Here is a 17,556-nt window from a genome sequence, read left to right on the forward strand (position 1 = left end):
CAGACCTTGTAAGAATACGTTTGATCAGATTCCATCTGAATCACAAAACTTAATTCTACTTGCATTAAGTTTCGGACACAGATTATTTATAAAGAGGGATATTGTCCTTTCGCAGTGACCGAAGCCTTTGTTAGTTGGGAATATTACTTTTTGCGCTTCTATCTCATTGGTAACTTCCGGAGTTCTGGGCAAGAACCCTTATAGTGGCATTATGTTTTCTTGTATTTTTGTCACAGCAATATTTTTAAACTATATCTGTTATTTTCTCAGTGTGATCTTTTCTTGTAATTGTTTATACTTATAATAAGTTTACTACTGTAATCTTATAGAGAAATAATAAAGAGTATTCTATCTATATCATTATGAAACTTTGGAGAAAAATGTTGTGTAGACATTGACTTCTGAAACATAGGTTTAACATAAGCCGCAAGTGAAAGACATCACTATTTAATAAATGCACATCAATTAAATCATACTATTTATATCAATAAAGAGGAATTATTATTATTTATAATATAAAGACATGATTTTCAAGAAAACTAAAGTTTTGAAGATAAATTAACAGATCTTGACTCATGCTTATCAAAGTAGAGCAGTTTCAAGAGTCTGAAATTGTCAGTTTGTATTTATAAATGCCGATTGGTCCTGGCATAGAATAGGCTACCTCTTCCTTTGCAGTGGGTGTCGTAAAAGGCGACTAAGAGAACTTAATGGTTAAAGGATGGGCAGCAGCGTTCATTTTAAAGCCAACCCACGTGTCAAGTGAGCTAACTACTGGCAAAGCCTCCCTTATAGACAAAGCAGTGGACAATTAACGGCTGATATATAAATAATAATCATAAATGATACGTAAAAGATTTAAACCATGGTGCCCAGATGTTACAGCTTGTAGTGATGTCTACTATTAAGTTATAGGGAAAGAGCGTAGCGATACTAATATAAGATATATTATTACTCTGCCTATATCAGATTTATACCTATGCATTGTACGGAAGAGCATTATTTTTAATTCATCAAAATTTTCCACAGAATGGAGTGGAGCAACGGGCGGACCACCAGCAGAGGTGGTGCTACGACTGCATCCCTCACCTTCCTCCACAGCACGTGCCAACGTATCGCTAGTTGACATCGGTTAGTGTAACGGCTTCAAATAATCTAAACGTCCTAAAGAATCGAATTCATTGTCAAGGGCGTGTGTTTCACCAAAAACTATAAATAAGATGAAAAAATACCTTCAGACGACTTGAACCGGTGGGATTCGAACGCACATCTCTTTGCTATCTGAACTGAGTGTGTTTCCAATTACACTACGGTAGGAATACTTTCAGTCGCTAAATTTTCAACCACTTTTCAAACGTTAGTACATCTGACGTTATAAATGTATCATGCCAGTTGTAATAGACCATCTTGTGACCATAACTTTTGTAAGTCTCTGTTAGACACTTTTACAAGTAGTAAAACATGCGCACGTCAAGCGCGCATCACGCCGCTTGAAAGGTCGTAGGTCGGAAGAAGGTTGAAATTAGGTCGTCTTACTAAAGTATTTAAATAATGTCAATAAGATGTCTGTCTTTATTTCGGTCCTCGTCAAAGATCTTTGTTTTGTAAAAGGTCGTCAGGTTTTTCTGTCGAATGTCTTAGCGGCAAGCAAGAAAATCGGTCAAAGATGCAGCAACACCGCTTAATTCACTACGCAGGCCCTAACAATCAAAGAATGAGAAACTATAGATAATTTAACAAAGTTGATCTTGGGCCAATTTTGAGGCGCCATTTCCCTAAACTTATTCTAAAATTAAAATTTGAATTTAATATCGCACTGAAATCTTTATTGCAAGGACCTTTATCAGAAGTCAAAATTATTATTAATTTAAATTATAATAATCCATAAAACAGTGATAATGATGATGATATCAGCCGTTAACTGTCCGCTGCTGAACATAAGCCTCCCCTTGGAGAGGAGAGGGGTTTGTCAATAAATTCTATGCTTGGCAGGCAGATTGACAACCGCAGTACTAACTGCGGTTACCAATTCGTTGTATAATCCTAAAACCATCAAATTAAAATATTAAATTAGAAGATAAGTTTAAAGGAACAACAAAATCATTATCAGATAAAAGATCTATAATTTATTATCGAATGTCATGATGATAAAATCAATTTATATTCCAGTTCAGAATGTAAAATGGTATGGTTTGAATCTAGAAGAAAAGGTCAGAAACTTACTTAGGTAAAAGACCTTGTCGTACAAAATTGCCTTGTCATAAATTAAAAGAAATTCCTTTTAGAAATAAATCTATGTACATCTATGTACACTTAAGTTAATGCATTTGAGTGTTCCCTTCTTTTCTCTAATTCGTATTTAAATTGTTTACTGTAATTGAACTTCCTTGGAGTACGTACTTAAACCCCTTTGCAAGCAAATACAAGCAATTAACTCCTAAAATTAATCCAAATCTTAACAAGTTAATTTTTTACTTAAAAATCAATTAAAAAGTCGCGTAAGTATATGTTTTTTTGGAGAAAAAAAAAATGTATATCATTTCCCAAAACTACGTAATAAAAAAAATATTTTATCAAACACTATCAAAGATTAAAATTTTTTATGAAAAAAAATTGTTTTTCATTTCCCAAAATTGCGTAATAAAAAAAATATTTTATCAAACACTATCAAAGATAATTAGGTTCAATCATAACATCAAGTTGACTTTGGGCCTTGAAGCCTAGATTGTGATCACATAATTTGATCATGGAAACCTTAATTTATTTTTTCTGTAATTTACCTTTTAGGTGTTCTAAAATTACCTTCCCTTATCGAAATAAAGGCTAGAATTATTTATCTACCTCTATCACTCTTCTGTCATTCCAATATAAATTTTATTAATTGAAATAATTTAAATATAATGCATAAGACGATTATTTAATTATTTAGAGATAAGCAGCAGCGTCCATTTTAAAACATTACCAAAGCCTAGACATAACTACAGTTGCCAATCCGCCTGTTAAGTATGGCAACTACTGGCAAATTTGTTACAATATTGCTATAGTTTTCAATGGTATTGTTTAATTTTGTTTTCTTCACTTGTACTATTCATTTGTGCAAACTTTAGTGGCTCTTAAATTATTATTTGTGTAATTATGTATTGTTATAGCTGTCTGTTTGCCTTAAATAAATAAGTAAAAACAAATAAATAAAACCCCTCAAGGGGAAGGAATGTGTTCAGCAGTGGTCAGTTAACAGCTGGCATGATAAAAATATGGAATGTTAAATTCTGCTAAAATAGCAGAAAGTTTCCCAGTCAAATCATATTACGATGTCAATCTAGAAATGTTTAATATCTAAAATTATTATTACAATAACTATTATTAGTATATATAACCTTAAATAAATAAATCGTCTTGACCATATCATATAGTCCTAAACTAAGCTGAAGGTCTACCATAAAACCTAATTGTGATTTCGGTTACCAATTTCGTGTCGTGTCAATGATGAGACGATGAGATACATTCATACTAAAATTAGATGCGACGACGAAGTGAGATGCTTCGTACGTAATGAACTCTGCCACAAAATATCAGAATCATAAAAAAAAATTTATATCATTTCCTTCGTAATATTTTTTGTGTCGATTGGTTTTAAAATTACGCTCATTTTTTTGTAGTTTATCTTCCACTCTAACCAAATGAATGTAAAGTGAGCTTTCTGCTGAGTTTTTCTAGTCAGTTTTATTTCGGTTCTTCCACGAGGATGTATTAAGATTTCTTTAAGTTTAAAAACATGCACTTTAACAGTGACTAATTACCATTAATATACTTATTTGCCGCTGTTGTAATTTTATTTTTTTTAAAATCATTTTTTACTTTACATTAAATGTATCAATTTGCTTGTAATTTCAATTTAATATCATTATAATAATAGAAGTCACTTCAAAAATTAATTTGAAATTCAAGTTACTGTGCTTAGTTTCACCGAACACCGTTCAATATTTCCCGCGTGCCGCACGCACGAACGAATTAAAATCTCCATTGTATCGGTTTATTCATATTTTACCTTTTCAAGGTTCCATACCTAAAAAATAAAAATGCTTAATCTAATTGGATCTGACCTTACTCTGTCTGTGACTTGAATGAATGTAACCATTTGAAAAAGGAACGAACTACGCTTTGTGATAAGAATAAAACATGGTGCATACGCATACAATACTTGTTTACAAACGATATTTATTTATATATTTTAATTTTGTGACAGTCATGGATCACGCAAATTTTATATGAAGTATCCTGATAGAAAATATCTGATGAAATTGTTTGATAGTAGATTATTGGACGAATAATTATCCTATCAATAAATGCGAAAGTTTGTAAGGAGAAATTAATAGATGTTTGTTGCTCATTTACGCAAAAACTACTAAATGGATTTTAATGAATTTTAGTACATGGGTAGGTTATATCCTAACATAGCACATAAAATACTTTAAATACTGATTCACGCGGACAGAGCTGAGGAATACAGCTAGTACTTCATGAATTAGCATTTTTCTATTTCTTATTTTAATCCAAACATCATCATGCCACTCAATTTTAAATTAGAACGATCTTTTCTCGTAGAAAATAATATTTTCATCCGATTTAAAAAAAGAGGTTCCCAATTCGAGTGTGTATTTTTTTATGTTTGTTACCTCATAACTCTCGTCAGTTGTAAACCGATTAAGAAAATTCTTCTTTATCCGAATAGATATATTTACAGATTGATCCCATATAAATATTATTAAAATCTCTAATTTAGTTTATAAATCAAAATAATTGGTTTTATCATTTTTTTTTTATACAACTCAGAATGGCAAACAAGCTGACGGCCCACCTGATTGAAAGTGGTAACCATCGCCTATAGACATGAGCAGTACCATGGACATAACAGAGTATACTGTTACGCCCATGATATCCCCCATGCGTTGCCATTCCTGAGGACTGAGATGTTATTCCTCTGTACCCTGTAAATTCACGCCATATCCCACCTTTCAAACCGAAACACAGCCATGCAAACACAACTGCCTCACAGTAGAAACACAAATGGACAGAGGTACCCTAGCAATCGACTTTTATACAAAGTCTCCCTCTGGTACTTTTGTACAAAGTCTCCCTCTGGTACTTTTGTACAAAGTCCCTTTTTGTCCCTCTAGTGCTTATCATCATTGAAGTCGGTTTTTTTGTGTAACCCAAATTCATTATAGACAACACAAGTTACAAATCTACGATCCATAAAATTCAAGATAAGAGATACAATCAGAAATCATAAAATTAACAATATAGTGAATACAAATTGTTGGCTAAAAGTGTAACTTAAAGGTTTAAGAGCATTTAAAAAATGGATTCTAATCAAATCTAATGACATCCTATTTAAAGAGATTAAAGTACCCCACAATTAAGATTAATCCGTCTTAATTATGGGAGTGCTTTAAACCTTATTTCTCATTAAAAAGGTTCACACTGGGAAACTTTTTGAAGTGGAAAACGTAATTCAGACTCTCGTGCAGTACGTTATAATAAGTCTATGTTCAGACAAGTTGAGAATTGTGAATATTCGCTACGCAATACCTTTGCTAATTCTATTTATTTATTTTATTTGGAATGACAACAGCTTTTTACAAAATTGAATACATATTACATTGTATTTACTACATGCTAGCCAATTATAGTTATCCACAGCGCAAAACATAAGCATCCGTTAAGCGAATAAAACCATATTTTATGGTATAACAAAAGTAGTATGGTGCATCCGCTACAATGCTCCCACTGTAGGTATACTGTGCCAACATTACAGCAGATGATTCTACAAACCATCCCGAGACCAATACGTCACAGTTGCGCTAACATCATGCGGTTGCGCTGCTAGGTAGTATTGTGGTAAGTATGGGTCTGTGGCGTCTGTAAATAAATATTGTAAATATTCATCTCATAGCCACTTGTCAACATCATTACTTTCTTTTCCATCAAGTAGGTTAATTTAATTGTAGATAGATATTTCACCTCTTTCTATCTTTCGGACTGAACGTACAGACACGACAGCGACGTTTACTTTCTACATTCATTTCTGGTGTCATTCTCTCATTATATGTGAATCAATAATATAATCAAGTTAGTTGTTATTTATTTCCTCCAAACAACTACAGGTCTGACGGAATTTACACTATTTCTCCATAGTAGCTATTTTGATTATTACTTTTGCATTCCATAGTAATTTATGCCATGCTAGTCTCATTTTGATGTTGTCGTAAAAAACAACATATGATTATACGCAGCTGAAATTATTTTTTTTAATTATCAATATTCAGTCAGGTCGACCTTCAAGCAATACCGATTCCTGGCAAATACGTCATGATGTTTCAACTGACATATCTTCATTCTCACTCATCATCACTCATTGGTACCTCAATCGAAGTAAACTAAATTAAAATATAGGAGTTACTATATTATTATCATTTATTAAAAACTTCTAGTCTGGCAATCAACGCTGCCCCACTTTTGTTTTCAATCGAATAAATAGAGTAGCTCATAATAAAATCAAAGTTCGTTCCGATAGGTTGATACCCTTATCGATGAAATGCCAATAACACAACGCCTCCAATCAATTCAGGCCATCGAATTATCAAATAAAGGGGAACTCAAATGTCAAAACAATAGACACACAATAATTGCTACGTCTAAATATATTTCTAGATTGATAATATGAAATATTTTATACAATTCGAAATAATAGTAAATTTTATTTATGGGTGATAATGGAATGGTTACCCCGCCTGCGCTAATAGTATACGCTGGCAGGGTACCAGTGAGGGATAATAAGTAAGAATGAAAAGGCAGGACAGTTAGCCCATCATGTTGAATACTCTTTCAGTTCAACACGATGGTTTACAGTAGGGACCACGTGGAGGTCGACTTGACAGGGTATGTCAAGAATGGGACTGATAGTAATGCGGACGCATTACCAGCAATCCCTTTCTCCAAAAATAATAGTAATTAGTGTTATATAATGACACCTAACGTTCGGTCCTCGAACTAGGATACTTAATGTAATCTGAAACTAAGCAACAAATATATTATTTAAAAACTAAACTATTGAATCGATTTTTATCAAGTTTCTAGACAAATCTGTGAGTATATCCTTTCAGATAAAAAAATAAAATACCTAAATGGGTTTACAATTGACGGATTTATGAGGTAACAAACATAAAAAATATATTTCAGTTCTTTCTTTTTTTTTGTAGTCGGTTAAAAAATATGAGTAAGCTAATGAAACATTTTTCATTATCTTCTTGTTCCCTTAGTTTCTATATCTTGTTAGTATAGTATTTTATAATTATCTTAGTGGGTCATTATCCGCCTGATGGATAACGGTAACCGTCGCCTATGAACCGGAACAACATTATAAACTATCACAGTTTACCAAAATGATCACGTTAATTGCTATTTCTTATAAATTATAAAACATGCAGCGAGAAAGTTTAATAGTTAACATCTGTGATGTTTATAACATCACAGAATGTAATGCAATATTAATAATAATTTTCTAAGTTAATACAATAGTAATCTACTTAAATATGATTACAGAATTCCTTAACTTACGGTCCCCGTAAGGGTCGAGACTGTATTTGGAGAATAGCGGGTCTACCATGAAATGAAATTCCAAATTCTTGGACACAATTTCATATTTTTGTAATACCGAAGTCGGCCCAGTAAATGTATTGTAGCTTAACATTTTGTTCGCCATAAATCCTACCATGAAAGTCCAAAGGAATAGTATTTTAATATTTTTAATATCTTTAAATGGTATGTATTATACCTGCTATATAATTTTAACATAAAATTTGTATTTCATTCGGCCTCAAAACTTCGGAAAACATATCATGGTAGGCCCTCAGTTATTCTCGTCGTCGTAATACTCGTGTGTTGCCACTTCTGAGAATTAGGGTGTTACATGTACCAATTAATTTCACTACTACATTTTCCTCATCAAACTGAAACAGCCATACAAACACACCTCGTGGGGAACAGAGGTCATGCAGAGAACTATCTGAGTACACAAAGTTTCAATTAGTTATCCAAATCCGGTCGTGCAACGTTATCAGGTTTGTGGTTTTACTTAATTTGATGCTATAAATGTTACGATAGATCGATTATACTGAACAGTTGATCTGATTAATCTTTCACAGATCAATGATAAATTCCCTATAGGTTTGTATTTATTGTTGCTGTTACAAAGGAAACCGCAGAGAGACTAGACAAACGTGTTTTAAACGTTGATAATCTATTTTTAACCATAACTATTAAATATTATAGTTAAATACTTATTTTAACTGTAATTTTTGTATGTATACTATGTAAATGTGTAAATGTGTACTTCTTTAGTATAGATGAACCTTCTTCATCCCATGCACTGTATAATATTATTTAAAAAGTAGCCTATATAATAATTATTATTATACAGTCTACTTATATTAATATTTATCGATATTTAAAGAAGAATTCTTTCGCAAAATATTGAGATATATTTTATATGATACTACTACTATACAATAATCTTTTCAATACCACTCAATCGACAGTTTGCAACGTGTTTGAAATACGTGTATAAATTCAATACCTACATATATGTACAATCATATATGAGAATGAAATTGGACAGAGGGATATTTTATTTCCGGCAAGTTAGATTTCATTTCGACGTCCAAACAATAGAAATATGATATCTGTGGCAAACATTCACCAAATGTCAGACATATAATCGAATTAGACGGTTTCCATATAACTCTATTAATCATACTAACTGGTACTATGTATATTTATATTGTATTTGTAGATGTGGTATCTTCAAATCTATATATAAAGGATTGATCTATATATTTGACATGGCTATAAGATTTATGATAAAGGAGTAAATAGTGTCTTACCACCACATCGTATGTATATTATATACCTGTTAGTCACAAAATGAAATAGTTTATTAATTGATTGACTGGTTGATTGATTCATTGATGAACTGATTGATTGACTTATATGGGTCATGTACGTCAGTATATATTGGAAATCTAAAAGAAACTGCGGAATTTATAATCTTGAAATTATACAAATAGGTTCTTTTCTTCATATCTATTCCTGAGGGAAATTTTGTAAAAGTCACCTGCAGAGGTGCCCTTATACTATCCATGTTACTGCTGTGAAATAGTTATGCTTGAATGGCAATTACCATCATCATCATATCAGCCTTAAACTGTCCACTGCTGAACACAAGCCTCCCCTTGGGGATTTGCCAGTAGTTGCCACACTTACCAAGCAGATTGGCAACCGTAGATAGGTTTTAGAGATGTTTTAAGAGTGATACTGCTGCCCATTCCTGGCCATCCCTTAGTCGCCTCTTATGATGTCCAAATTATACGAAGAATAAGGCAGTAAAACTACAGAGTTCGGGGATATAAATAACATCATGGTCCTCAGAATTGTCAAGATATAAGGGGAACCATGGACAACGTAGTACATTTTGTGATGTCCATGGTGCTATTGATGAATATAGATAAAGAAATTTCCTGCTCCAGCTATCTCTGAGATTACTACCTCTGGATCATTGCTTCAGTTCATAGCTGAGCCTGATATCTACTTCATCAGCTTTATTGGAAATAGATCCTCTGGGTTTTTCTTACCGTACAATCCAGAAGATATTCTTCCTAAGTAGATGATAAGCAATGTACCTATTTTAGGTTATGATATTTTCCCACCAGATGGCAGTGGCGTGGTAGTGAGGGCGGAAGAGGCACTGATTGTTGCATTCGTCCTCCTACTATGGGTGGCTGCCATAGCCCTCTTCTTCAACCGATGGGGCAAGATAAGGTGCGTCTATAAACTGTACGTAGATCGCCTGTTTTCTTTGATCAATCTTAGTGTCTTAGACAAAACTTCACACACAAAAATACTATTGTTGATACACCCTAACAAATATTATACTTCTTCCATTCTGAGTCATCTGTTAACTACGATAGTATGTAGGTACAGATTTTAAGCATATGTTAAATGTTTACGGCATTATCTTATCTCCTATGGATATAGCCGGCGACCGTCGTCATGATATCAATAAAATATAGCAATGAAAAATAAATAACAGAATATATCACTAAAATGTTAATTACGCATCTTTCTAAGGTGCAGTGTGTAGGAGACTCCACAGAAGTCCACATAACACACGTTGATATAGAGAAATCGCACATAAATGGTCGTAGGAAACCACAAACTTGCATATACGTCCAATTGGAGCATTCTTATACTGTAACTTCAAGTATTCCATCTCTTATCTGGGTGTGTGTAAACTATCCCTTCTAATAAAGGAGCACCATTGATAAAACGTTTGCCTGTTTTGCCTAGATAGAAGATACTATAGCGTAACCAGTAAAACTTTTTATGAATTACTATAATAGGCTTAATATCAACCGTACTACGACATTAAAGAGTGGGATGTATTAATACGACGAGTTTGGTAGTGACATATATTTCAGTTGATTAACAATTGATTGGCAACTGACTTGCAACTAATTAGCAACTGACTATTAGTATGGGATAAATGTTACCTTACATACTAAATAAATATAAAGAAAAGGAAATTAAGATAGAAATTGTGAGGCGATACTTTAATCTAGTACGTGCAGTACTAAATTAACAATTACTGCATGCATAATCATAGATATGACTTCACATCAAACTATACGGAAGTTCTATAGCTAGTAAAAGGGATATAGATTAATTTTTATTATTTATTTCATTAACAATTTGTGGAGCTTTTAAAATTATCATGGATTTTGAGATATTTTTTACATAATAATGTTATTTGCTTTCTCATAGTGCATGGTATCTACTCGTATGTAGTCATCTGTTTGTCAATGATTTCAAGTATAAAAGTGCGCGAAATATATATTCAGGATGTTGGAGCCATATCAACCCAAGTTTCAACAGCAACATCGACAGAGTTGCGCCCTCGCTGAGAATTCTGTATCGGTGGCACCACACGTAAGTAAAACCAACTTCTGTATACAGTTTAAAGTATAAAAAATAAAGTATTACGAGTATAAATGTGAAAGTTTGTAAAGGTGCTTGTATGTTTGTTACTCAATCACGCTTAATCTGTTAAATACAATTGAATGAAATTTAGCATATGGTTAGACTATATTCTACTTTATTACGTATAATACTTTATATATTTATATAGGTATTAATTCATGCGGCAAAGCCGCAGAATACAGCTAGTAATTTTATTGTCATTTTGATTATTTATCGGAAATATAAAATAGAGTATAAAATCGTCGCGTATCCACCAGAATAGAATGGGCCACCCCTTTCCTTCTCAAGCGTGTCGTAAGAGGGGACTAAGGGAGGTCTAGGGATGGGCAGTAGCGTCTCTTAAAACATCTCTGAAAGTCTAACTACGGTTGCTAACCCGCTTGCCTAGCGTGGTAACTACTGGCAAATCTCCCCTTATGGGGATGGCTTATGTTCAGCAATAGACAGTTGATGGTTGAAATAATAATAATAAAAACAAATAGAGAGAAATTTCTCAAAACAGTCAAAATTATTTTTATTGGAAAACATGTAGGTTCAAACAAAAGACACAGATCAGACCCTGATCAAGTTGTCAGCTGAGACCATATCTAGATAGATAGACCATATCGAGCAAAAACTGAATGATCACGCTACATTGTTTTCTTACAAAGCTCTTAATGTTCATACATTTTTGCTCCTTTGTCAGATAAGCTTTATAAGGCGAAATATATATTAAATAAATTATCACTGTAGTTCACACACATAGAATAGACGTAAAATTTCACTTTGACCTTATACTATACCAAATTTCAATTAAATCTGACACCAGTTTGATTGAGTGCTTGAAAATTTAATTACAAATTTTGAGCCAGAAAAACAGAGATATCTACAATTAAAACAAAAGCACAAAAAAAAACAACTATAGGGAGACTTCTGTGGGTCGCATTCATGTTTCTACCACCAAGTAGTACCTACACGAATGTGTTTCGATTTATAGGGTCTAATATGGAAGGGAAATTAGAGAGCACGGAGACATAAAATCGGCTAGATTCACTTGTCCCTACTAAGGTTTCCCCCCTGAGGGTAAAGAGTGGATTTTTTTCCAATCTGTACCTACTATTGTGCTACCAGTAGGGATATGTGGAATAAATGTGACATGTTTTTAAGAGCCTGAAATTAAAGCGATCCACAGCTGATATAACTTGATCAAAATCTTGCGAGAATTCAAGTAAATTATCATTTTAATATGATTTTTATTATAACCGGTAACTATCCACTAAACATAGGCCTCCCGTCAAAGAGGAGTTTTGTCAGTAGTTGCTACGCTTGGCAAACGGGTTGCCAACCACACTTAAGCTTTGGTGATGTTTTAATAGGGACGCTGCTGCTCATCCCTGGACTGTTAAGTTCCCTTAGTGGCGACTAAGGAAACTTAACGGTAACGATGTTAAGAGGTCTTACGACACTTACGGAAAAGAAAGAGATGATCCATTCTATGCCGAAACTACCAACAGGTTTGCCGAAATGATCAATTAATTCCCGTCTTTCTAAAAGATACAGCACGACGAAAGTCTTAAAGTTAATAAATGTGATGTTTCCTTATCAGTAAATCCTTTATCATCAGAAATTAAACGTGTATAGCGTCCTCCAGCCATTACTCTATATTGTGTGATATATATAACGTCATTCATGTCTGGATGGTAATGGATACTATTTTATATTTTTTTATACAACTTAGAATGGCAAAGAAGCTGACGGTTCACCTGATGGATAGTGGTAACCGTCGCCTATAGACATGAGCAGTACCATGGACATAGAGTATACTGTTTCCCCCATGATATCCCCTATGCGTTGCCATTCCTGAGGACTCAGGTGTTATTCCTCCGTACCCAGTAAAATCACGCCATTTCCCACCCTTCAAACCGAAACACAGCCATGCAAACACAACTGCTTTACGGTAGAAACACGAATGGGACAGAGGTATCCAAGCAATCGACTTTTGTTCAAAGTCTCCCTCTGGTAAACATTAAATAGATTGTAAGCATCCTTGCCACTACAAGTTATATTAAAAAATAATTTGTTTCACTTCAATACAGCACCGGGCATCGCTGTCGAGAGGCTGCGTGTCTTATGACTGTGGGAGTACTTTCCCAGCTTATCAACCGTGCGGATACTTATCTCATCGCCCGAGACAGGTATTGTGAAATTTTAATTATAGCTCGTGAACTGTTTGTGAGAGAAGTCTGGAGTCTTCCTATACGGCGTGTATGAGTTGACCTTTTAAATGCTATTAAGCCAGAATCATATACGTGTATAGTGAAACTTAGTTAAAGCGAAAATCAACTTACAAAAGTAATATAAGTCTAACAAGGGGACTAAATCCTATCAATTGCAAAAATAATAATAAAGTAACTTTAAAAAATATAATATCCCTGTACTTTTAGTACATGTGATAATAAAACATAATGTGGCAGAGCTCCTTATTGTGCTCGGATGATCAGTAGAACAAATTAGAAGAAGCATTTACAAGAAAAATCGAAATAAAGCGATATCCGTAGCTGCCGTGTTAGTAGAAGATCTATCTCTACCAGTCTAATGAACATTAATAGATGTTATAAACATGTTGATGACTATATTTTCAGAACTCCGTTTTCGTTGGAAGTTTGGGCGGCATGGCTCTCATTCCAGAAAGTCCACCGAGGCGATCACGCTCAGCTGCCGATATCCCAGCCCTCGTTCCACCATCAGATAACGCCCACGCAACTACCCCACGATCCTCTAGAGCAGCCAGTCTCCATAGCGCCGTGGACCTGAGGGTTTGTGTACCATCACCACGGACTTCAAGAGCTGCCAGTCTACATTCAGCTGTAGATATGCCTTCGGGGTCTGTACAAGTCCACGTCAGGGGTTCCGTGACAAATCTAAACAGACCCAGAAGTCCAAGGCGGCTCACAATAACGAATGTTTAAAAACTGTGCATGTCTGTAATTTTCGGACCAATTTTGATGTTTCTTCTGTTACTATGCTGTTAACTTGCTTTTGTGTTTAAACGTAGCGAAAGGCCTAAAGTTTAGTGTAATAACATTGATATATAAAAACATAAGATATACAATTAAATACTAAAGATATGGCATACTAAATAGAACGTATTTAACCCAATTTTGTACTCATTTTTAACAATCGACGTTTGTTGTGAAACGTGCAGGAATATTCCGACAAATTTTCTAAATATATTCTTACTATACTCATACCTTATCCTATGATAGCTGTTTATTTTTACAGTTTAAATTCGGCATATTTATAATCTTTTGTATGCTATTGTGAATCTTAGGTTTTTAGTATATCAATGTATATTCATTTAAGATTTATGTTGTTTTAAAAGGTATTTTGATAATTGGGTGATGCATGTTCAAAAGCATGGTACCAATAAATAATTATAATTATTAACTATTAGCATTAAGGTAATCCTAATCTCTTGATATTTCCAGTAGTATCCTCGTCTCTTTCTCTCTTTATCATATCTGTTGTATGTACTTATAAGTAGATATTTTTAGAGCGTTCGACGCAAAATTTAGAAGTGTGGTGCTATATTAAGAAACAATGCATATTATTACTGTATTTATCATTACATTACCTATTTCTTTAATTTTAAAATAACATGCCAATCATTTATTATTAGAATCGCTTTCTTGATATTAAATCATAAATTATTTATGACTTCATCTTAATCTAATTTAAATAAGAAAATTTAATTAAAAAATAGCCATCTTTTGCTTCGTTTTGTTTTCTTACATTAGATACAAGTCATCTTTCATTATACCTTTTAATTAAAAAACAAACCAAGGAAAATTCGTAACAATTGAATTAAGGAGATACTTGTAGAAATCTCTTCTTTTCCCTTTATTTTATTTTTTAAGTAAGTGGATGAGCTCGAAATTAATTTTGAGTTTCAAATTAGAAATGGTTTTTCTCGTAGTCTCTTTTATATTTTGATCTTGACATTGTTTTCGTTTCAGAATTTTTAAGCAATTATGATGGTATAAATATATTTATTAGATATATTATTATAGATGAACCTATTATATATTTATGTATTAATATGCATATCTTAGATGTATAAAAATTTTGAAACCATTAAAAATAATTCACGGACTTATTCTTATATTTCTGTTGACTTCTCTTTTAGATTTTGTACAACCCATACACTTATTTTATTTATTAATTGAAATCTAAATTATTGGTATAATTAATTTATATAATTTATTAATTGATTAGTAAAGTAAAAATTTAGTATTTATGTTTCTTTTTAATATCAATTAGTTACTTAATTTATTCTAAGAATAATTATTTAATAATTTATTTATTCTTTAGTACAGGACATGTGTACTTGGCGGACTTAATATTAAAAGCATTCTCTCCCAGTCAACCTTAGAAAAGTGTTAGAATGCTTATTTCCGTGTTTATACTCGTATTAATTTTGTTAGTTAAATAATTGTAATATTTCTGGAATAGAAACTATCACCTATAATTTTATTTTAGCCCTGTCAAATACGTCCTATAATTAGGTACACGCTGCTACCAATTCTAAAACAATGTTCAATATACATACATAATTAGTGTAGAGAACTTTCCCGAACAATTTAGATACAAGTATAATAATGCTAGCAAACTAATATGGCCAAATATATAAACTACCCTTGGTATATCACTGTAAATATGACTAGTATTAAGGTATTCACTATAATTAAATTAATATGGTCAATTAAGAACTTAAATACTGATCACTACAAGGCTCAATATCCAGTGTGTATTTATTATTTAACACTTTGTTTTATTTTTAAAAACTCCAGTGATTCTTCAAAGGAAATTTCAAAACTCTACACCTCTTTGGTGTTCGAGTTTGCATCCCTTCCCATTCTTATAATTTACTTTTGACAGCTACTCGAAAACACAACTGTTCGAGATTTTGTGAAAGTCAATTTTGAAAACAAAGTAAATGAGATATTTAAATTGCCTAATCTTATTTGATTACAAAGCTACCAAATTACATAAAATTAATAGATACTTATAAGAGTCCTTACTAATATTATTATTAATGTCAAAGTTTATTTGTTTGTTAACTCTTAACGGCTCAATTAATCGTCATGAAATAGTATACCTACCCTTACTATTTAGGATATAAGTTTTTTTTTTTTTTAATTTGAATCAATCGACATATCCAGGTTACGCGGACAAAGTTACTGGTAACAACTAGTATTATATAACAAGTTATTATAAAGAATATCAGCTCCATGGTGAGACCCTGATCAATGTCTGTCAACCAACTTACACCGTGACAATCAAACCAACCCAAATTCAATGGGCCTGTATCTTCTTAATAAGTTTGTATAGACACTTTCAGACACAAGGCAAACTCAAGGACATCTTAATATTGCTTTATCATCCGATTTCATATAAGTTGGAATTTTGCACAAGTATGTTATGTACACATCTTAGATTATATAGATGCAGTGTCTCCATAGAAATTCTTCGAGAAAAATGGGTCCACTTTTTCATAAGATTTTGCATGATAAATAGTTATGAGTGATTCCTTTATAACTTCTATATTTATTTTCTATTATAATTTCTGCATATTTTTAATACGTAAACATTCATTTTATTTATTAAATAATAAATCAAGATACCATTTTATGGTTAATTATATAGAACACTAATAAAAAAACGAGTCAGCTAAATTGACAATTAGCTGAGAAAAAATTGACCCGTTTTTGAGGCTCGATGCTCTATCTATATAATCTATGTACACATATAGGTAACTAGCTCAATTGAACGCAGCGATTTGGATCAAATTGATTATAAGATTAAGATAAGATAAAATGTAGGCAAAACCCAATATATACTTGTAAAGTGTAATCAGGTCTTTATAATTATGAAAAAGGGATATGTGAATGTACCCTTTTTTTGTAATGAGCTCATTTCATACCTCCACCTCTCATTAATGGATGAAATAAATTTTTATATAATTTAAATCTTTAATAACAAAATCTATCTAAACAATATCTGTACATGGGAGATATTTAAGAAAAAAATAATATGAGGCGTCTTAATAGGATAATTTTGTCTGTCTGCCTGAGACTATATCGTCATAGTCGTAGAATACTGACGGATCTGACAAATATTACATATAATGATCCGTCGGTATTCTACGTCTATGACGATATGTTTGTTTCACCATCACATAAAAATTATAACGCCAAATTAGATGCAGTTCCCACAATTGTATTTCTGATAGTCTTATTTTAAAAACTCATGTATATTTTATCTAAATACGCGATCTAAAACTGTACTATTTCATTAGTTTATCTACTTTAGAAATCCGTACGAATGAAGTATCGGGTAAAAAGCTAGTGTGGCACAAAACTTTTGGCACTTAGTTATCTCTGCCTGCACCGCGAGGGTCTTTCCATGAAAACAGATATT

At 32.6% G+C, this 17,556-nt stretch overlaps 1 protein-coding gene across 5 annotated transcripts in view; it reads left to right on the forward strand.

The window, feature by feature from the left end:
• Positions 1–17,109, forward strand: part of LOC113520825 (uncharacterized) — a 78,600-nt gene extending 61,491 nt beyond the window's left edge. For 4 of the 5 annotated variants that reach the window (XM_052901773.1, XM_052901775.1, XM_052901774.1 and 1 more), the window contains exons 4-8: positions 1,030–1,131; positions 9,771–9,894; positions 10,959–11,046; positions 13,173–13,271; positions 13,719–17,109. In XM_052901773.1, the coding sequence (XP_052757733.1) occupies positions 1,030–1,131; positions 9,771–9,894; positions 10,959–11,046; positions 13,173–13,271; positions 13,719–14,045 (740 nt within the window). In that variant the 3' untranslated portion in view covers positions 14,046–17,109. The remainder of the gene's footprint in view (positions 1–1,029; positions 1,132–9,770; positions 9,895–10,958; positions 11,047–13,172; positions 13,272–13,718) is intronic. The other variant, XM_052901776.1, reaches the window with a different exon arrangement.
• Positions 17,110–17,556: the final 447 nt, after the last annotated feature.

This window comes from Galleria mellonella, unplaced genomic scaffold (genome assembly GCF_026898425.1).
Source record: "Galleria mellonella isolate WM207_F2 unplaced genomic scaffold, CSIRO_AGI_GalMel_v1 utg80, whole genome shotgun sequence".
NCBI classification, from domain to species: Eukaryota; Metazoa; Arthropoda; class Insecta; order Lepidoptera; family Pyralidae; genus Galleria; species Galleria mellonella.